This window comes from Lycorma delicatula, chromosome 5, assembly GCF_047948215.1.
Source record: "Lycorma delicatula isolate Av1 chromosome 5, ASM4794821v1, whole genome shotgun sequence".
Lineage (NCBI taxonomy): Eukaryota > Metazoa > Arthropoda > Insecta > Hemiptera > Fulgoridae > Lycorma > Lycorma delicatula.
The window spans coordinates 174,870,285-174,893,105 of NC_134459.1; the positions used below are offsets into that span (position 1 = coordinate 174,870,285).

General features: G+C 31.7%; 1 protein-coding gene across 1 annotated transcript in view; it reads left to right on the forward strand.

Moving 5' to 3' along the window:
* Positions 1 to 296: 296 nt before the first annotated feature.
* LOC142325601 (protein FAM50 homolog) overlaps positions 297 to 22,821 on the forward strand; it is a 35,680-nt gene continuing 13,155 nt past the window's right edge. Inside the window, exons 1-4 of the mRNA XM_075367546.1 lie at positions 297 to 761; positions 2,583 to 2,825; positions 9,724 to 9,888; positions 21,086 to 21,280. Coding sequence (XP_075223661.1) covers positions 2,646 to 2,825; positions 9,724 to 9,888; positions 21,086 to 21,280 — 540 coding nt within the window. The 5' untranslated portion in view covers positions 297 to 761; positions 2,583 to 2,645. The remainder of the gene's footprint in view (positions 762 to 2,582; positions 2,826 to 9,723; positions 9,889 to 21,085; positions 21,281 to 22,821) is intronic.

Consider the following 22,821-nt stretch of genomic DNA (forward strand, 5'->3'; position numbering starts at 1 on the left):
TTTTTTTTCAATGATAATTTATGAGCATTTTAATAAATGAGCAAATGAACGAACGACCGTTAGTGTAGAAAACGGCTTCAGTGCAAAACATTTGCAACGAAAACATTCAAACTAAAATTTTTTTTTACAAAAAGCCAACAAAATTTGGAAAAAAGCTTTTAGTTAAACAGCTTAACTTATATATTCACTACAATATACAAAATGAATAGATCCAATTAGAACACACTTTTCGAATATAGTCTTAAAACTTGTTTGCCTATTCAAAAAAATACCTTTAGCAGTAAAAAATTGACGTCAGTATGAAATAGCAGAACCAGCCCCAGAGGTTGGCCGCAAAGACAATCTTAATTCTGAAACAGTATTGACGTATTTTTTAAACTTATTCGTTTTTTATAGAATATAATTCGGTTTTCGTTAACAAAAGTTTAAAATTATGTCATCGGCGACTGTCATGAACAAAAACATACTTCGAACTGTTTCTACGTTGTAACATAAATAAATGAGAATATTTGTGTAATCTACATAATTTTGGTCATTACTTATTTAAAGATTGTAAATAAAAAGGACCCTCGTTCTTGTGTTTATAATATGTTTGCAGTTTGCCTTGTAATATTGGTATTAAGTTGAACCAGCTGATAGTGTGTAAAATCAGTACTGCTGTTGTATTTGTGTGTTGTTATTATTCCTGTTAAATGTTGTGTTTATATATTTGTATATAAACGTTAACCTCCACTTCCAATTGGAAACAAGAATTGTTAAAGGTTAGTCGTGAATTTTTAGTTTTTTATACTTAGCATTTAGGAAAGTTTTGTTAATTACTTAGGTTATAGGCTATATTATAATAATTACAATGATAACGTTAGTAATTACTTTCCGAAATAAAGTAATTCGGTTGATTTGTGTTTAATTTCTTCTTTATTTCATTAAATTGGTTAGCGTTAGAGAAGTTTAGTTGTTAATTTAAAATGAGTATTTCTACTGAAAAATGTAGCAATTTACACTATGTATAATTTTGTTGAAGATATGAATCCAGTCTTGTTAATCTGAAGACAGTTATTATATAATTATTTATGTGACTGGGTTATAAAACTTTCATATGCAAATTGATATTTTAGCAGTATTTTACCCAGTAAAAAAAGTTTATATTGGAAAAAACCAGTATCGGCATCATGACATTGAAATAAAAAATGTTTTTACCCAAATAAAGTGTGTGTTTTACTTTTTGTTAATGAACAAAAACAAATTTCCCCTTGCAATTTTTTTGCTTTTCTTAGTTTAAACAAAATTTGCTTCGCTTAGTTGTAATTAAGGCTGTAATAATTAATTGATTATTTTATAAAGTCATTATGTCCTGGCCTAGTGGTAGAACTCTAATTTCCGTATGAAGATTAACAGAAAATATTAAAACCTTTGTGTTCCTTGTTTTAATTCATTTTTATTATTAATTCTTTATACATTTTGATGATTTCTCTTTTACTACTGCACCAATAATAGGATTTTTTTTTGTCTCTGTGGGTGCATTCTTCAGAGCTCTTAAGCATTCTGGTGTTACCCATTCTTTCTTGGTGTTACATTAATAGTGTTTAGCAGGAGTAAGTTTGCTCTGTTGCACATTTCTTATGATAATGGTAGGAGATGGCAAATAAGTACTACCATTAAATAACTACACCTGAGGAAATGGTTAGTGCTCTTGAAAGTGGAAGAGGAGTAATCTCAACACTGAGAAGAGGAAAAGAACCTTTTAGAGGAGTAAGTATATATTCAGAATATATATAGGATGTTTGCAGACTGAAGACACAGTAAGGTGGCAGACTCACTACCCAACTGCATAAACCTCTAATTACTGTCAAACCCATAAATAGCCTTGGATTAATGAAATTAATTTAGGTGTTAAAAATCAATTTAATAGCCTTTAAAAGACTATTATTGAAATAAATATCTAATATGTTATCTAAAAATCTAGTTTATATACCAAAAGTCAACCCTTAATGACATTGATAATGTAAGTAATGAAATAAATAGCCTCTAGTTTTTAGTCTGTATGAAAATTTAAATTAAAACATCCAAAAGAATTGGTTGATCATACTTAGTAATCTATAATGATTTTATGATATTTCAAAATAGCCAGTAAATTGGAGGATAAGATTCACTTGGAATCCAGGTTTCAACACCTGTCTTCTGCTGTTATCTCTTTCTTTTATATTTTGTTGTTTTTTCTCTTCTTTTAGTTTATATACATACATTGTTCTTAAATTATACAATGCTATTAATTAGCCAGTAACCAACCATTGTACAAACTACATATAATAGGATAAGGAGTAGGCCCTATCGTGTATTTGTTTATTTCTCAGTTGAATATATTAGTTAATCCAGTATTACATTACATATTATTGATTGTATTCAGTACTGCTGCTATCCCTTTTTTTACCTGTAATATATGTATGGTTGTTTAATATTTTTAATTTAAAAAAAAATGTACAGTGAGTGGTATTTTGTAGTTAGCTTAGTATTTTTATTTATGTAAGAATAAGTAAAATTGTATTTCTTGGATAATTAATAACTGTTTTTTTATTTTTTAACAGATCTGTGAATAATAAGGCACCATTATACATTAATATTAAAACTGTTATAATTTAAAAAAAAAAATGGCTCATTATAAGGGAGCTGCCAGCGAAGCTGGTAGAGCTATGCATTTAATGAAAAAACGTGAAAAAGCTCAAATGGAAATAGAGTTTCGAAAAAAGAAAATAGAAGAAGATTTAAAAATTTCTAATATTGAAAATAAATTTGCTGCACATTATGATGCTGTTGAACAACAACTTAAGGTACACATTGTTTTATTTATTGTATTCATATTAATGTTATTTAGTAGTTTAAATTATTGAATTTGAAATATTTAGTACTCAGTACTGTCTCTGGAACATTATTTTATTGTTGGATTCCAAGTTAAAACACATCCTGGTCTGGTGATCCATGGTCTTAACAAACTTTTTATAGAGAGCTATGTAGAGATCGCAAATTATGAAAATATAAAAAAATATATGAATCAGTTGATAAACATGCTTTGTAGGTAATTCATTTTTTTTTTAATAAAAATTACATACGACTAAATATATAAATAAAACTACCTTTGAGTAAATCATAGATTACCTTATGAACCATATACAACATGCACCGTTATCAAAAAGTTTGCTTTAAAAACTGAAGGTGCAACTTATGTGTGTGACTATAAATTCAGTTTTAGAATACTGTATTTATTTATGCACTTGGAGCCCTGCCTCCACATCAGACCTGCAGGCTACTTTTAAGATTAATGAGAAAGGAAAAAACTTAAGAATATTTATTCATTTACTTAGATACCAGTAAGTGGAAGATTTGGTATTAGTAAAAAATAAACAACGTTCAGTTTCACAGATTTATTTATTAATGTTATAAATGGATAAATAACTATTTAGGTTACTTACCGAGATTATTTAGATGACTAGTTTCCAGTTAGTCATCTTCTTCACTTTTGTATAGATTTTCAGATCCAAAATCAGTCTTAATCCTTTTTTTCCCCCAGAAAAATCATCTTCCATCCCATCCATATTATTTGAAATTTAACACTTTTTAAAGCTTTTAATCACCAGCTCTGAAGGTATATTTTCCCATCCAGTTAATATACATTCATTGACCAAGGAGAGAGATGGTTTTTTAATTTGTCCAGTGAGTGTAAATGAATGATCATTGCCATCTAAGAAGAATAAAATTCTTTCAGTCTGTCTTTAAAAGGCTTATTAATACATCAAAAGGTTGAAGAATAGAAGTTATTCTCAGGGTATAACTACTAATTTAGAATTATTTTTTGATAATGAATTTTTCACATTTTCAGTTAAATGTCCCTGAAAGCTATCAAGGATGATCATACATTTTATCCTTCGCTACCTTTTGAGTCTACAGAATCACACCAATTTCAACCATTCATCCATTAAATAAATATCCATCCATCCACTTTCATTACACTAAACAATTATCCCCTTTGGGCAAAGTCTTTGCTTAAAAATAGCAAAAAGTGGAAGTTTTGTTCCTTCTGCTAAAAAGGCAAGCATAACTGTACACCTTTGTTTTTCACAACCACTAGTTCGAATAGGAATACTTCTTTGACCGATCAAACTTATTGATGAACTTTGTGTCATTTGTCTATAGGGGTTTGTTTGATCCGTGTTACCCATTTCTGATAGTTCAAAACTGAATTTTTTGCGTAAGCCAATAACAAATTGCTGAAATTCTGTAAGTTTTTCTTCATATGCATCAACAAACAGTGGTCTGTCTTATCGTCAAACCAGATCTACACAAATTTTTGTAACCAACTTCTGCTAGCTGTAAAATTCTCAAAATTAACTGCTAAACCTATTTTTTTTTGCTATTTGCTATTTATTTGCCTTTATAATGTACATTACAGTAGAAACTGCAAAACACTTATTTTTTTCTTCAATAAACAATGATCATTCTTGCTCTAATTCAGAGAATTTCCCATATTTTGGTCCACGAAACAATTGTCTTATTAAAGAACACCAAACAATAAATCTATTTTCTTTCAATCTCAAATACATGACTCACCAATGTCATACTTTTTACCAGCTACTCAGTTACCAATAATTTCAGCTTCTGACACAACTTTTAATTTTTCAACAAAGTTTTTGTTTGTTTGAAAACGTAAATTTTAATCAAAAGGTATTTTTAAAATAAAGATGAGAAATGTGACTGAGATATGATATATTTACAAGTTTGAAATCAACTGAGGACTGAAAGGTAAATAAAAAAGATGAGGGAAGTTCACTTAAAATGAATAAAACTAAAAACTTGAATATACTGTACTTACAGAAACTTGTTTCATGCTCTATATTTTGTTACAGAATAAAGAACTAATAATAGTCATAATCTTTACATGGAACTAGCAGTTAATGATGTTAAAGAACAATTTAGATTCGGAGTAACAGTACAAGGTGAAAAGATAAAGATGCTACGATTTGCTGATGATATAGTAATTCTAGCCGAGAGTAAAAAGGATTTAGAAGAAACAATGAACGGCATAGATGAAGTCCTACGCAAGAACTATCGCATGAAAATAAACAAGAACAAAACAAAAGTAATGAAATGTAGTCGAAATAACAAAGATGGACCGCTGAATGTGAAAATAGGATGAGAAAAGATTATGGAGGTAGAAGAATTTTGTTATTTGGGAAGTAGAATTACTAAAGATGGACGAAGCAGGAGCGATATAAAATGCCGAATAGCACAAGCTAAATGAGCCTTCAGTAAGAAATATAATTTTTTTACATCAAAAATTAATTTAAATGTCAGGAAAAGATTTTTGAAAGTGTATGTTTGGAGTGTCGCTTTATATAGAAGTGAAACTTGGACGATCGGAGTATCTGAAAAGAAAAGATTAGAAGCTTTTGAAATGTGGTGCCATAGGAGAATGTTAAAAATCAGATGGGTGGATAAAGTGACAAATGAAGAGGTATTGCGGCAAATAGATGAAGAAAGAAGCATTTGGAAAAATATAGTTAAAAGAAGAGACAGACTTATAGGCCACATACTAAGGCATCCTGGAATAGTCGCTTTAATATTGGAAGGACAGGTAGAAGGGAAAAATTGTGTAGGCAGGCCAAGTTTGGAATATGTAAAACAAATTGTTAGGGATGTAGGATGTAGAGGGTATACTGAAATGAAACGACTAGCACTAGATAGGGAATCTTGGAGAGCTGCATCAAACCAGTCAAATGACTGAAGACAAAAAAATGTTATAACAGTATTAATCCTTGTACTCTTCACTGGTGTCAGATGGGTATTATAATCAAATTTATCTTTGTTTACATGTTGTACCTGTTTTTATATAACCTTTCAGTCAAAGTCTTATACAACATTGGCTTGTAAAATACTCAAGTATAATAACATCATTCATGTGATAATAATCGTTAAATTATTTTAATAATCAAACCTTGTTTGCAATCTGCATCTTGAAACTTTAAGTAGGAAATCATGAAAAGTGCTATGGGACTTGTGTGAATAAATACGTTATTGAAAAATTACACTACATATTCTTAATTAGAATTGATAATGGCCCTTTTTTTTGTTTTTCTCTAATATACTTAAAAGATTGCTATTTTTGCTGGTCAGTATATCTGCTGCTTTGAATGCTTGTTATAGTATGTTTATAAAAATCTATAATAATTTGCTTGAATGCTCATTTTAACCTTACTTGTTACTGTATTAATTTTTTTCTCCTATGAACAACCGCTCATTAGGTGTTTAATTGCATATTGAAAGAGAATCATTTATACAAGGTGGATTTCAAATGTAAAGGCCAATTAGTCAAGCTTTTTACATCCTGATTATAAAAATCTCTTGCCTGAGATTTCAGCCAGTGCAATGCTGCTGTTTTTCATTAGTTCACATGACAGTGGACTAATGTTCCACTGTCATTGAACTACTGAGAACCAAATCACTTTTTTAGGTGATGGAAGATATGATATCCTTGAACCGCTGAGAACTAAATCACTCTTTTAGGTGAAGGAATATAAGATAGTCTCTTTATGCACAAGGTCTGGGCTATAGGAGTGGTGATCAAAACATTACCATTTGTATCGATAAATCTTCTTGATATATGGGCAATATTATTGTAATTGATGTGTTACTGTGAATGAGAAGAATTCCTGACAACAACAGATATAGTTTACCTGCGCTTTGATTGTTCCTGATTTCATGAAATCCACCACCAGGTCATCTTTTTTGACCCAGGAAACAGTCAATCAGTCAAGCTGATTGGGTTTGCATGGTTTTTTCTTTTTGCTTCAATGCACTTGAATGACCCCTCTGTGTGAATTGTTTGAACTTAACATTGGCATATAAAATCCACATTTCATCATAAGGATTGATATGAGCAAATAATTTGCTCCTTACTCTCTTGTAAGATGTTATGTTGTAGATGCTATCCTTAAATTTTTATATGGATCAGTGAACATTATTGGGTTGATCTCCATCTCATAATATATGAGGGTTGTCTGAAACGTTTTGAGCCTAACATAGAAAGACATATTTTTTCTGTCAAATATAGTTTTATTTTTCAACAAAGTCTCCTTTCAAGTCGATACACTTTCTCCAGTGATGCTCTAACCTCTTTAACCCTTTCAGATAGTAGCTGGCGACTTTCTCTGCAAAATAGGTGTTTATGTATGCGATAACCTCCTCGTCTGATGAAAATCTCTCCTACAAGTGAAACTTCAAGGTTAGGAAACAAGAAAAAGTCGCTTGGGGTTAGATCTGGTGAATATGGTGAGTAGTCAACCAATTCAAAGTGCGATCTGTGAATTTTAGCCATGGTGACTGTCGAAGTGTGAGCAGGTGCATTGTCCTGATGGAAAAGCACTTTCTTTTTCAAATGTGGTCGTTTTTTTGCAATTTCTATCTACAGCTTGTCAATTAATGATGTGTAATACTGTCCCATTGTTGTTTTACCTTTTTGAAGATAATCGATAAACAAAATTTTGTTACTATCCCAAAAACGGTCACCAACACCTTCCTGGCTGATGGAACCATCTTTGCCTTTTTCAGAGGAGGTTCACCCTTCGCAGTCTACTGTTTTGACTCTTGTTTCGTCTCAGGAGTGTACTGATCCACATATCATCTACAGTTATGAATTGACACGAAGAATCTGACTCATTTTCCTTTAACTGCTCCAGCAGGACCTTAGAAATTTTCATTCGAATACGTTTTTCGTGCAAAGTGAGCAAACGTGGCTCCCAACATACAGATAGCTTACGCATATCCAATTCTTTAGTTAATATATGACACGTTCTTTCGATATGCCCATAGCCTCTGCTATCTTCTTACCTTAATTCATTGATCATCCAGTATCATTTGGTGAACTTTTTCGATGATATCGGTGGTGGTTGTACTGAAACGCTCATCATCAACCAAGCTGGTACAACCATGTTTAAATTCAGCTGCCTATGTTTTCATAGTGGCAAATGATGGGATAAAATCCCTGTAAATAATGTCCAACTCGGTTTTAATTTGCGTAGGCATATTGCCTTTCAAATGCAAGTATTTAATCACAGCACAATATTCATTTTTTTCTATTTTCACAAAAACACTCACAATGACTTACTCAAACGATTATCAAACAACAACTGAGCGTCCAAAATGGCTGAAATTTTAGTGAGTACCTTTCAACATATGTGCGAATACATTCCCTAACTTTTGTTGACAAGTGCCTCCCATCTTCATGTTGAGATACAAAACTTTTCAGACAACCTTTGTAGTTTACAATAACCTAGTTTTACAGTTACAATTCTGTACACTGTAGGCCATGATATGTGTGGAAATTCTGTTTCAAGAACACTAATTGTAAAGCATTCATTTTCTCAAACTTTTGTAATTGCTTGTTCAATAAGGTCATCTTTTTGAACATTAGGCCTTCCACTCCTCTTTTCAACGTGAATATTTGTATTTTTAGTACATTCATGACAGCACTACCTTACTTATCACTCATTACCGTAGCCCATAAATTTCACACCGTGCTCAATGAATTTCAGAAATGTTTCGACCTTTCGCAATGAGTAACTGAATCATTCAGGATTTCATAACTGGCAGTATTGTTTATTGGCATGGCCATCATTAATCACTGCCAATAGTGAGACAAACAACAAATTGCTGTGAAGAAGATTGATAGCTAACTAATGAAGTTGTTGTAGCTCTACTGTGCACTTACAATATGATTCATTATTAACCCCTTTTGTTAGCAACTGGCTCTTACTGTTGAAACACATTTTATATTTTATCATATCAATATGACTGATTTTCTGGTATCTTGTTAGCAACCAAGGCACACATTTTGCAGCAATGCATTTCATATTACTGCTAAAATTCATTGGTAAAAATTCCAAGACATGCAAATCAGAACTGATTTCAGATCATCATTTCATTCATCATTCATTTCATGATCATAAAGTGCATCCTAAACTTTTTCAAGATTTTTGTCATTAAATTCTGGAAGGTTGGCTAGATATTGGTTAGTTTCCAACTGACATTCCGTATTGGTTGGAAATTACTTCTAGATCTGTATTTTAAGTAAAGCTTCTTCTTTAAAAATATTTCAAAGCATCACTGTTATTTCAGCAGCCGCTTTCCCGAGAAAAAACCAAATGTAGCAATATTTTTTGCTCTGTGTGATGATCACTCATCAAAATAATCACTGAACACATTTAACAAACACTAAGAAAAACTGACATTGAACCTCTTACAAACTGTATAGAGCAATGCCACTTGAAAGACTGCCACAGAATTCTGTAAGCTTCCTACAACTAGTAGTGAAATTCACAAGTACATCTAAATTTCATACTAAGTACAGATTCCACTCCTCCTATGTATTAGTACTTTTTTATTCTTTAGATTACATTTTACAACAATAAAAACTATCTTAACTGTGTTAATCTTATAAACCTTGTTTTTTTTTTACTTTTTATTTAATATAAAATCCACTTCCCAAGATTTTAGGTATGCATACAAAAGCATACCATACATTAATAATTTAACTTTTTTGAACAAAATAATTATTTTCTATTTTATTAATTATTAAAAACAACCTATAAAGAAACTTTTGTTTTGTTTTATGATGAAAAGAGAAGGTATCGGACACTTTATCTAATTTTAAGTACATTTATTTGGCTTTTCATTTAGAGTTCTACAATCGGATTGGTTACTTTGGATGAAATGAAAGCTAAACAAGAAAATATAGTTAAAGAACGTGAACGAAAATTGGCTCTAAAACAATTAGAGAAAGAAAGAGAACAACAGCGACAGTTGGAAGCTAAACAGGCAGAAAAGGACAAACAGAAACAACAGGTATGTTTTAATTTCCTTGTTAATAATAATAAAAGTGTGTTTATCTGCAAATAAAAATCAAAGCAAGTTTGAATTAATACATCTCATATAAATCTATAAAAATTATAAATATGAATTCACTTACAAGCAAAAAGAAAAAAGCTCTGATCCCTTTTCACGTTAAATAAATTGTTTACCTTTTATTAAAGAAGTAATTAGCTTATTTATTTATTATTATTATTTTTTTTTTTTATTAATAATATTTGATTATAGTGTGGCAGTAACCCTTTCCATGGACCTTGTAACATATATTTACACAACAGGGTGAAAACTGTTAACTTTAGATCTTTCAACCCATGTTCATTATTAAATGTTTGAAAGAGTCATCCAGTTCATGTATTGTTAATAGAGCAGTTTTCATCATTTTATGTGTATAATAAATTAGTCTAAATATTAATCAGGATGTGAACTTTAAATCTTAGAAAAATTGAAAAAACTGAAAAAATTTTCATTTATGTTAAGATAGGAAAAATTGGAGGCAATTAACAATTAATTTGTAAATTAAAATTTACATACTGTTTTATTATTTGGAAATATATTTCAGTTCTTAATTGTTTTAGATGAATCTTGAATTTTTAATTTAGATGAAGTATGTCTTTGCCATCAGTCAGCTGAAACACATAATTCTTCATCTTTCTTTATCTTTACACATGAATCAGAATGTCTTTATACATGTATTAATGTCCCAAATTACTTGGCTGATATAAAAAATTCTCTTATCACTATATTTATTGAACTTTAAGGATGGGTTTAGGAAGAAATATATCCCCAGGTATACTCGCCGCCAAGTAACAGTGAGCTTGGACTGGCAACGATTATTACCCAATGTAAAAACATGTTTCTCGCTCTTAGTAATCTTCCCTTTCCAAATAATTGTTCTATTTTAACAAATGAATGCAACAATTTTGAAATCAAATACAGTCGTCTAATTCTGTACTGTACACTGTAAAATGTAATCACAGGTGACAAAATATTATCCATTACTAATTACATGGGAAATATTGTGGTAGATGGTTATTACTGTAATTTTAATTACTTACTAGAAAATTAATTATCTGTTTAATTCCTCAGCTAGAACACTCTCCACGCTGTCATTGCTATCTTTAGTGTAATTGTCATTAAAATGTAAAATTGTCTTAAAAAGTTTGAACCATAAACTACGATAAAAACGTTTTACAAAATACCATATCATACATTAATTGACAGTGTCACGACACACACCAAAAGAACTGTACCAAGAGGCAGAACCACAAAACTGAACTTTATGTACGTGGAAAAGCAAAAGAGAAACAAAAATAAAATAAAAATAATTGTTTTGTATTTGATACATGAACTCACTTTCTCAATACTGTTAACACACAAAAATACATTGGTTCGTAAACAACAGTTGCATCATGTTTATGCTGCTAAGAGATGGTTAATCATGGTGTACCAATGTTTCAGAGAACAATAGTGTAGCAGTGATGCACGACCTGATCATCCAAGCTCGCATTACATGGCAGCTACTGTAACTATTCATTAAGTGAGCATTAAAGCTTGAACAGTTATTGTTTTATTACATATCTTTACTTTCCTGGGTATAGCTCTATTGCTGCTGCAGCTACATAATTATAAAGGAAAAATACAAGCTATCAACCAAAAGTTTGTAAAATTTTTGGGTATCAGGGTTTTTGCAAATGTCATTGTTTCAAGACCTCTTTAGTCAGAAAAATCACAAAATGTTATAAAAAGTTTGTAAAAATTTCTGTAAAAGAAGTTATAAACTTCTGTTACAGAAATTTTACAACACTACCGATAGTAACAACAATGCAATCATAATGTTCAGTGTATTGCTAGAGACAAGATGGTGTTTTCGCTAGATGAACATGTTTTCATTGTTGAGTCGTACTTCAGTACAAAATCAGTGGTTGCAGTGCAAGATTTGTTTCGCCATAAGTACCCAGATAAGCCAGCTCCTAACAAAACATCAGTATTAAGGTTAGTTGCAAAATTTAGAGAGACTAGTTCTGTTAATAACAAGGAACACAAAAGATCTGCGTCAGTGTTGAATACAGATACAGTCACTGAAATCAAAGACCGATTACTCGTCAAATATTGTCAATGGTTCCGTCGATTTCTGTGCGAGGGAATTAATGTTATGGATTCGTTATTTTTCACAGATGAAGCGCGGTTTCATTTGGACGGCTATGTAAACAGCCAAAACAGTAGAATCTGGAGCGCTGAAAATCCCCACGTTTATCACAAAAAACAATTACACCTGCAGAAGTTGGGCGTGTGGTGTTCGATATCGCGGAATAAAATAATCGGTCCTATTTTTTTCGAGTACACCATTAATGCAGAACGATATCAGGATATTTTATTTCAGTTCATCACACTCTTGGAAGAGGAAGACTGCTGGCTACAACATGACGGTGCAACATCGCACTACGCAGGTTCAACTTCTGATTTCGTCGAGGAATTCTTTGGCAATTGTGTTATCGGTCGAGACTTGTGGCCACCAAGATCTCCAGATTTGACTGCGGCAGATTTTTTTCTATGGGGTTACCTCAAAGAAAAAGCCTACAGCAACAAACCATGAACACTTGAACGATTGAAAGTCAGTATTGAACAAGCTGTACTAAATATCCAGCCACAAACTTTGAAAAAAGTTGCAAGAAACGCTGTAAAAAGAATTAAAGCTTGTATTCAAGAAGGTGGCGGCCACTTCCAACATTTACTCTAAATGTAAGGTAATGGATGGTAATAATAAAAATTACATTTACATTTACACATGCCTTTTTATTATTTCAATACCTACCAATATAATGTTGGGTTGCGTTTTATATGGGACACTCTGTATTTTATAGTGTCATTTTTTTATGTATTAATATTCTGAATCTTATAAAATCATATTGTACGGTTCTAGCAAATAAAAATTGGAAAAAAGATTCAATCTTTCACAGAAAAAAGTACCTATATAATATTATATCTATAGTTAACATTTTCTCAATAATTTGTCTAGATAAAGTATTAATTTTGTGTTTTATACAAAACTGAAGAAAAGCAAATTACTTTTCAGTCAGTTAGTATAAATGTCAGCTCACTAGATTTTAAATTAACTGGTTTTGGTTTGATACCAAACAAGGATCTGATGTTATTATTTTCTTTTTCAATTTTCATTCATCTCATTTTGTTTGTTGAAAAACATTCAAAATCATGTCTGAAGTTATAATAATTAAAATAAAATACAAATTGTAAATAGACATTTACCACCATTATAATGTTAGCCCATTACCTTGATTTTTGTTTAGTAGTTTATATTACACATAACATATTATTTGTAATATTTATTACTAAAATCGTATATTATTTATCTGTTAATCTTATATTATTATCTGTAAATTTATATTATCTGTTATATTTTTCTTGATTTACTAGTGGACTCTGCTCTTTAATGAAAAAATATTTTTGTTTTTACTCCCAAGATTCAGTACACAACAAAAAAAATTGATACTCTGGATAAAAAGTTATTTTATTGCTTGTTTGTTTACTTTATTAGAAGTTAAAGCCATTCTCTTTTTTTTAATTTACGTGCTCAGTTTGCATTTTATCAAAAAAATTTAACTGATAAAAATTACTTTTTTATTTTGAATAGGAAGAGGGGTTCCACTCATTAAACTTTCTTTTCGTAGTCTAAATAGAGATTTACGTATTACTTATCTTTGTCATTTAATGAGAAGTCAAGTAAAACATTTTGTTAAAGATATGTTTTTGGAAGAAAAAGTTTATTTATATGAAATGTGTATGTTGTGAAGTATTTTCAATAGTTTGCATGTAACATGTAAATGTTACTGCATTCTGTATACTGTTAGAAGGAAAACGTCTAACTGTGTATTAGATTTTCGCAATTTGTGATGTTTCAGGACACAAAAAACACAAAGATAAGACATTTCTGGATATGTACATAAATTTATAAAATTTGGACTGTATTTTGATTAAGATTTTCAGACTGGGTCAACATAAATTCCTTGAAAATGGCTCAAAAGATTTCTGTGTATGGGGCATTAATGACAGTAAATTTTGGACAAAATTAAAAAAGGAAAGGGGCAGTTTTCACCATTTTTAATCTTTGTTGTTTTGTATAGCGGTCATAGAAAATTAAGTTTTCGTACACTGAAAGCACTTATGTCAACTCTTTGTGGGCGATAGCGGATATATTCACATACACAAAATTTTAATTTAGGGTAGTTTGTGGATTTATACAGTGGTTCTAGATTTTATGGATCTTTAACGAATATATTCGCTAAAGTTGTGACATATTACTGGAGCTTCAGTTAATGTTATATACCTTGTAACGTTAGACCGTTTTTTCATTAATGCAATCATGTTTAGGTTTTTTTTTCAATCAAGTTGCTGCACTGAAAATTGGGCGGGAGTAGGAGTGGGTTTCTGAGTTGGGTTGTTGGAAGCGGCACTCGTGTAATGTCTTTTTATCTGTGATAGTAAGATGACATTTAATGTAAATAGCGCAAATTTTTTCTGATATCATTGAAATACTTAATAGATCTATGTCGGAGGGTGATATTCCACAAAGTGATGATGAGGGAATGGACGTTGTAGAAAGTGATGGGGAATACAGGGACAAATTTGCAAGTTCTGATCTTAATATTGTTAGTATTGTATCACAATTGGAGAGTGTAATAAATGATGACTAAGGTGATTATAATAGAAGAGGAATTGAACCATTAAATGGCAATGGAAACAATGACAGTGATCTGGATGACTAGATTGAAGTGAGTTATAGTGACAATGGGCCCATAAGTAATATAACAGTTATAAATAATTCTGGACTAGTTTTACCAACCTCTTGTGATGAAAACATGTTGTCCGTAGACTATTTTTGTTTGTTTTTTAAGATGATTTACTTATAATGATATGCTCTGAAACAAATAGTTTTGCTAACGAGCAAAAACTTGCCTTGACAAGCCCTAAAAGTAGAATGAAAAAATGGAAAGACATGAAATAAAATAAATGAAATAATAATAAATGGAATGAAATGAAAGGTTTCTGATTTGAAAGGATTAATGGGAATAATACTCAATGCGGGTCTGCATCCATTATCAGAGCTGAAAGATTATTTTTCAGGAAAGTGTATCAACTGAATGGAACTCTTTAGTGATGTCTTTACCAGAGATCATTTTCTGTTAATATTTTGGAACCTACATTTCAGCAGTGATAGAGCACTAATTTAGGTACAAAAATACGACAATTACAAATACAATTCAGAACAAGTATCAGTTAATCCTAGTTCTCGCATATCAGTTGATGAAAGTATGATTTCCTTCATAGGAAAAATTCCTTTTGTGTATGTTAAGACACAGTTAGAATCAGAATTTTAAAACCCTTTGTTAAGATGATGGCAATTGAAAGTGTTAGTTTTCCTACTAACCACTAGAGTATTCTAGCCTCTTCAGTCGCTTTGTCAGTCTGATCTCTCCACTCATCTCATTAACATGACTCATGTGAATTTATTCGTTCATAACAAATCTATTGTATTTTCAATTACTACAATCATGTTTTATTGTTTACATACAAATTAAATTTAAGCCTCTTTTGTAAGTGTGCATTTTGTAATTTATCTAAACATTTTCAATGGCTATCATCAGATTCGTTTAAGTCAATAATACATTGTTGCAGTTTGCTTTACCACTAGTTTACTTTAATTATTTACCACCTCAATCATTCCTAACAATTGCAATCCTTCAATGATTCAAGGAACATTGTTAACAGTGTATATAACCCAAACAACAAACCTACAAAGTTTGGTCTTAAAGCTTTTGTTATTTCAGATAAACAGTTACATTTTTAACTCAGATTGTTTCAGCATTAGTTCAGTTTTTAATTAAAGATCAGGCTAATCCTCCATCTGGCCATCATGTATGAGGGACGATCAGAAAGTAAGTTACACCCTCCCGTGTGAAACAAACACATATTTATAAGACAATTTTTTTTTTTTATTGAACATAAAACCACATATTTTTATCTATTTTTCGACATAATCACCAAGTTTTTCTAAACACTTTTCATACCTTTGTGACAAGTTTTCAATTCCACTCTCATGAAAATTTCTTCCAATTTCCTTCAACCATTTAAGGACTCCTTCCTTCAGTTCATCTTCATTAGCAAAACGCTCCATTCCCAGGTCTCACTTGAGAGGACCAAACAGGTGGTAGTCACAGGGTGCCAGGTCAGGGCTGTAAGGTGGATAAGACCATGCTCCCCATTTGAATTTTTGCAGTAACTCCTTTGTCACATGAGCTAAATGAGGAGTAGCGTTGTGAAGAAAAATTACCCCATTGCTCAATCTTCCGGATCTTCGATCTTTAATGGATTTACGCAATTTTTTTTAAGTCTCACAGTAAGATTTGGCATTGATTTTTGTTCCTTGGGGCAAAAATTCACTGTAAACAACTCCTTCAGAATCGAAAAAGACTGTCTGCATAATCTTTCGAACATGTGGGGATGTTTTCATTTTTTTTTTGGCTGTGGTTAATTTTTTGTGTCTTCATTCATGTGATGCTCGTTTAGTCTCACGAGTGTAGTGAAGTACCAAGCTCTCATCCCCTGTGATTATGTGTTTCAAAAACTGTTGACCAATCCTGGAATAATGTTGAAGAAAAGAAAGAGGAGACACAAAACGTTGTTTGTAGGAAAGATAAAAGACCTGTAACAGTTTTAAGTAAAAACACAAAGTTAGTAGACTTCACGTGGTAGATGTTCCCAGCAAATATCCAAATAAACATCCACAAAAAAAAGCAGTGGTGGATTACACTAAGCATATGGAATGTTTGGATTACAGTGACTATTTTATTTCAAGTTCCAACTTTTGAAGCGCAAAAAAAGAATTGATACCGTAAAATGTTCTTCTGGGAACTAGAAGTTGCTATAATTAATTCATACATACTCCACAAACATGTATAACGATAAACTGACAGTAAACCAATGTGTTACAATCAGTTCAGATACAAATTAATCAAAGATCTGGTTAAAGAAAGAATTTAACAAATTTCACAGATAAGTTTTGGAAAAAAGAAAACCAGGAAGACTATTACAAGGCCCAATAGTTAAGACTATTACAATAGTCTTAACTGTAAATTGACTGTACAGAAAACCTCATTTTATTTGAAAAGCAGGAAAGGGGGGTCGACCTGCTATCAGATTTCTCCAAAAAAAAAATGCGCAGAGATTGTATATTTTTGCAACACATGCCCTGATAAGCCTTATCTACACTCAGATAAATGTTTTGAGATCTACCACACAAAAAACATTATTGAAAATTGTTTTCTTTTATTATTTATATTATGTAATTGATAACTTGTAATGTTTTTATGTTCATTATTTTATGTCATGCTTATGTTTATTTCATTATTTGAAAGTTTGTATTCATTACAAACAAAAATTTTTTAGTTTATACTTTCTACTATTTTCTTCATGTATGAACATTTTTTCTTAAACTTTTTTTGTATTTGTATTTCAACAAACTGTTTTTTTAATTTTTATTACAATGATTATTTTTTTTTTTTTTGTTTTTATGATAATTTCATTAGTACTCTTTTCTTCAATATTTTTGTCTTCGTACCTTTTTATAATAGTTTATAACACTACATGTATAAAAAACTTAGTAAATGTATAATTACAAAAAAAATATTGTTCATATTAACCAAAATAAATTGAAATAACTTCAATGGCTAATTGCAGATTTATCCACAATGCTGCAGTCTCATCTAACTAGGTTTGTAAGAGCTTAATATGGATATATCTGCTTACATTTTTTACAATACAAACTCAACAAAAAAATAATTACAAACTTCAAAATGTTATAGTTCTTATTTATATGTACTATTAAGCAAGAAAATATCACAAAAACAAAAAAAAGATTTTTGCACCTACTGCGAATAAAAATATTCTCCAGTGCAGCCGCATAGATGTTGGCTGGAATATTAAGCTCGCCCTCGAAGGGTTAAAATTCTACACTTTTAATCTGATTGTATATATGGGTAGGAGATATTCTTCATCATTTCAAACAGTTTTTGTCTATCGTGAAAACAATCAGCTTGACTAAAAAAGTTGAAAATTTGGCACAAGTATTTTGCTATACTTATACAGAGTGAACAGAAATAATTAGCCAATTTAAAACATGAAAATGAACACTAACTGCAAATGAAATACAAATTAGGTACACCATTGTAAAGAATAAGGACAAGCATTTAATTTTCTACTCATGTTTTAAAGTAACATCTCACAAGTGACCTCCAGTAGTGTTAAAGCACATCTCTGCACGTCATTCATGACTTTCCTCAGCTGCCACTAGAATTTATGTAAGGTCAGTTGTCGTAAACCTCTTTTAAATGGCCCCCCATAGGAAAAAAAATCAGGATAAAAATAGGATAAATCAGGCAAGAGATGACATGTTAGGGGAACGTTTCTCGGATGATTGCTATGTAATTTCGTATTGTGTGGATGTTAGGATCATCCTGTTGGAAATGTGCTTCTTCAGATATTAACAGTAACAGGTGATCCCCAATTGTGTCATTTCTTCAATTAGTTTTAGTAATTACCTGCAAAAGTCAATCTGATGATACAAATCACGCAGATGTGGACTACTTGCATTTTATAGAGATGGAATATTAAATCCTCATGTCAGATGCATCCCAATGGTTCTACGGGTTAAGTATAAGGCAGTTGAATGGTGATGAACAGAGTGCTGAGGATTACACTGAAACTTCTTTGCCACTCTCTGTACATTTTCTGGAATAGGCACAGTTGAAGGGTGACCCAGGCGGCTTCTTGTTGATAATGGATGCATTAGACCTAATTGTCTGACCCAGTTCAATATTTTTTGGCATGTGGGAACCATTCCATTTCTTCCATTCTCAAAATGTCAAAAAACTTGTGCGTTACAGCAGTTGAACCGTCATGTTTGCATAGTACTTCCATTGCAAAAGCGTGATGCTTTACCGACAAACACTGCATCATGACCGAAGGCTTTAAACTGCTTTCCTCGGCTGTATGTATTTCCCCCCACCATTTTCACAGATGTCAACGTGGTGCGATTTTTACATCGACTTATTGCTTCTGCTCCATCCAGTATATTTCCCAGTTTTGCTCTGATTCTCTACCCCATTTATATTTCCTGCTTCATGTTAACAGATGGCTGCGCAAGTCACAGGGAGCACCAACCTGCATATGTCAGTGTGCCAATACACATTATACTGTGTGCATTGATAGCTGTGCAGCTCATGCTATTGTGACCATGTGCATTACTACTTTTGCGATTCAGCAAATTTACTGCGATGCTGCTATGAGATGTGCAAGGTGTTTTGAGTGTCATCTCACTTTAAGACTGGGAGAACATCACGAGAAGACGATGAAAGATCAGGAAGACCTTCAATGAGTTCTACACCGGGAAATGTTGAAACCATTCGGCAACTTGTACATAAGGATTGTCTGAGAACAATCCACAACATTGCTTCCTTTCTCAATGTGTTATATGGAATGGTCCATTCAGTCCTGACGTGTGATTTGAATATGCACTGTTTGACTGCTGTATGTGTTCTCAGGCTGTTGCCCCAGGAACAGAAGCAACATCATGTCAAATTCTGCCAAGAACTTTGTCTGCATTTTGACACCATTGTGAAGATACAGTGTGAATCACAGAAGGTACTTGACACACTTTGAGAAGTGGACTTCCAGGACTTATTCTAGAAGTAGCAAGAACACTGAGACCACACTATAGCTGTGCAAGGTGATTACTTTGAAGGTGACATTGTGTACCCGTAGATAAAGGTAGTTTCTTGTCACTAGACAAGTCAGCTATGGATGACCCGTCCTTGTCAAGGATCATTACCAGTGATGAAACTTGGTTGTACAAGTATGACCTTGAGATGAAACAACAGTCTTCTCGGTGGAAGAGCCTATCATCTCTATGACCGAAAAAGAAGAGGCAGGTCAGCAGTTCAAGCAAGTGCATGCTCATTATCTTTTTCAATATTTGCAGCATTGTTCATCAAGAATTCGTCCCAATGATCGGACCGTCGATAGTGAGTTCTAAGTTCTGCTGCAAGGTTTTAGCATGACTGAGGGTGGACATTTGGCAAAATCAACCAGAGCTGTGGTGTGCAAAAACCTGGATACTGATGATAGCAATGTACCCTATCACTATTGCCTCCTATGAGTTTCTTGCAAGACACAACATGATCTCTCTTCCGCATGCAACATAACTACAGATCTGACCCCTGCGGACTTCACCATCTTCCTAAAAATTCAGTTTTTGCCTTTGAAAATCCATCTTAAAGGGTGCTGTTTTGACCATTGCAGAAGGTATTTGCCACGCTTAGGGAAGTGGACTTTCAGGACACATTTCTAGATAAAGTAGTTTCTTGGCAACAAAGCTAATCTTGAAACTTTATGATACCTTCTCAAGTATGTATATATATATATATATATATATATATATATATATATATATATATATATATATATATATATATATATATATATATATATAGAGAGAGAGAGAGAGAGAGAGTGAGAGAGTCACCCAAAGATTTAGTTTATTAATTAAGGGACTGATTCAAAATATCAAGATAAACAATAAAGTTCATATAGACAAATGCCCTATCTTGCTTCATTTTCCCTGTCTGTTATTTTGTGATTGTCAATAAAAAAAGTTTTATATTATAAATGGATTGAGATATTTTAATGAAAATTTCATGTACATGCACCTGACAACATTTAAAAAATAAATAGATTTGAAAAATTTACCTTTAAAAATTCTAAAATGGCGGCCATTTAAATGTTTTAACTATTAATAGCTCCATAAATACTACTTTTAGTGAATTAACTTTTATTAAATAAAATCTTAAACCTTTTATTGTAAAAAAATGATAACTCATTTGTTCAATTAAAGTGGCTGAAATATGACTGAAATTATTAAAAGTAGATTGCAGAAATTGGTCAGACTCAAAGGTTATGCAAATCTGTGCTGGCTTTTTTATTATTATTTGTGATTAAAGCATTAAGGGTGTCTTATGAAATGCTTTAGTGTTCAAGAATTTGTTATCAAGACCAATTTGTTTTATAATTTTATATCTTACAGTTAATTATTCTATTTCCACAGATACAAGCACTTTCATTTAGTTTGGATGCAGATGATGAAGAAAATGATGATGACAATGAAGATGACAGTGAAGATGATTATGAAATACCATGTCCAAAAAAAAAAATAAGAAAAAATCCTGATGTAGACACAAGTTTTCTCCCAGATAGAGAAAGAGAAGAGGAAGAAAACAAGATGAGAGAAGAGTTAAGACAGGTAAATAAAGTTTGTCAACAATTGGATAAGTTATTTTTTTGCCTTAAGTTATTTTATTAGTTTGATGCTCTTCAAGATTCCCTATCTAGTGCCAGTCGATTCATTTTGATATACTCCCTACATCCTACATCCCTAACAATTTGTTTTATATAATTCCAAACATTGCCTGTCTGCACAATTTTACCCCTCTACCTGTCCCTCCATCATCAAAGTGACTGACTATTCCAGGATGCCTTAAGATGTGGTCTATAACTCTGCCTCTTTGTTTAGCTATATTTTTCCAAATGCTTCTTTCTCCATCAATTTGCCACAACACTTCTTCATTTGTCTCTTTATCCACCCATCTGATTTTTAACATTATCCTGTAACACCGCATTACAAAAGCTTCTAGTCTTTTCTTCTCAGGTACTCCAATTATCCAAGTTTAACCTCCACATAAAGCTATACTCCAAACATGTACTTTCAAAAATGTGATTTTTAAATTAATTTTTGATGTAAGAAATTATGTTTCTGACTGAAACCTCATTTTCCCTGTGCTATTCAGCATTTTATATCACTCCTGTTTCATCCACCTTTTGTAATTTTACTTCCCAAATAGCAAAATTCTTCTATCTCCGTAGTCTTTTCATATCCTTTTTTTATATTCAGTGGTCCATCTACATTATTTCTACTACGATTCATTGCTTTCGTTTTGTTCTTGTTTATTTTCTTGAGGTAGTTCTTGTGTAGGACTTCATCCATACCATTCATTCTTTCTTGTAAACCTTTTTTAATGTCGACTAGAATTACTATATCATCAGCAAATCGTAGCATCTTTGTTTTTCACCTTGCACTGTTCTCTGGATCTAAACTGTTCTTTAACATCGTTAAATGCTAATTCTATGAAAAGATTAAAAAGTAACATGGATAGGGAACATTCTTATCAGAATTACTGCTCTTTATCAGAATTACTCTTTTTTATTACTGCTTCTTTCTTATGCACTTTGATTATTACTTTTGCAGTTTGGTTCCTGTAAATGTTAGCAATTGTTCTTCCATCTCTATACTTGAACCCTACAATTTTAAGATGCTGAATATTTTATTCCAGTCTACGTTATCAAATGCCTTTTCTATGTCTGTAAATGCCATGTATGTTGGTCTGTTTTTCTTTAATCTTCCTTAAACCAGCATTTTTAACACTCAGGTTAATACATGAGCATTAAAAATTGCCTCTCTTGTCCCTATACTTTTCCTGAAACCAAATTGATCTTCTAACACTTATACTCACCTCTCAATTTTTTGTACAGAATTCTAGTTAAGATTTTTGACACACGAGTAATTAAGCTAATTGTTCTGTATTCTTAATATTTATCTCCTCCAGCTTTCTTTGGTATCGTGACAATAACACAATTGATAATAACAATAACACATGACAATTACATACCATTTTGTATAATCTTCTATCGCTTCCTCACCTGCACTTTGCAGTAATTCTGCAGGTATGTCTATCCCAGGAGCCTTTCTGCCATTAAGATCTTTTAATTCTCTATTAAATTCAGATT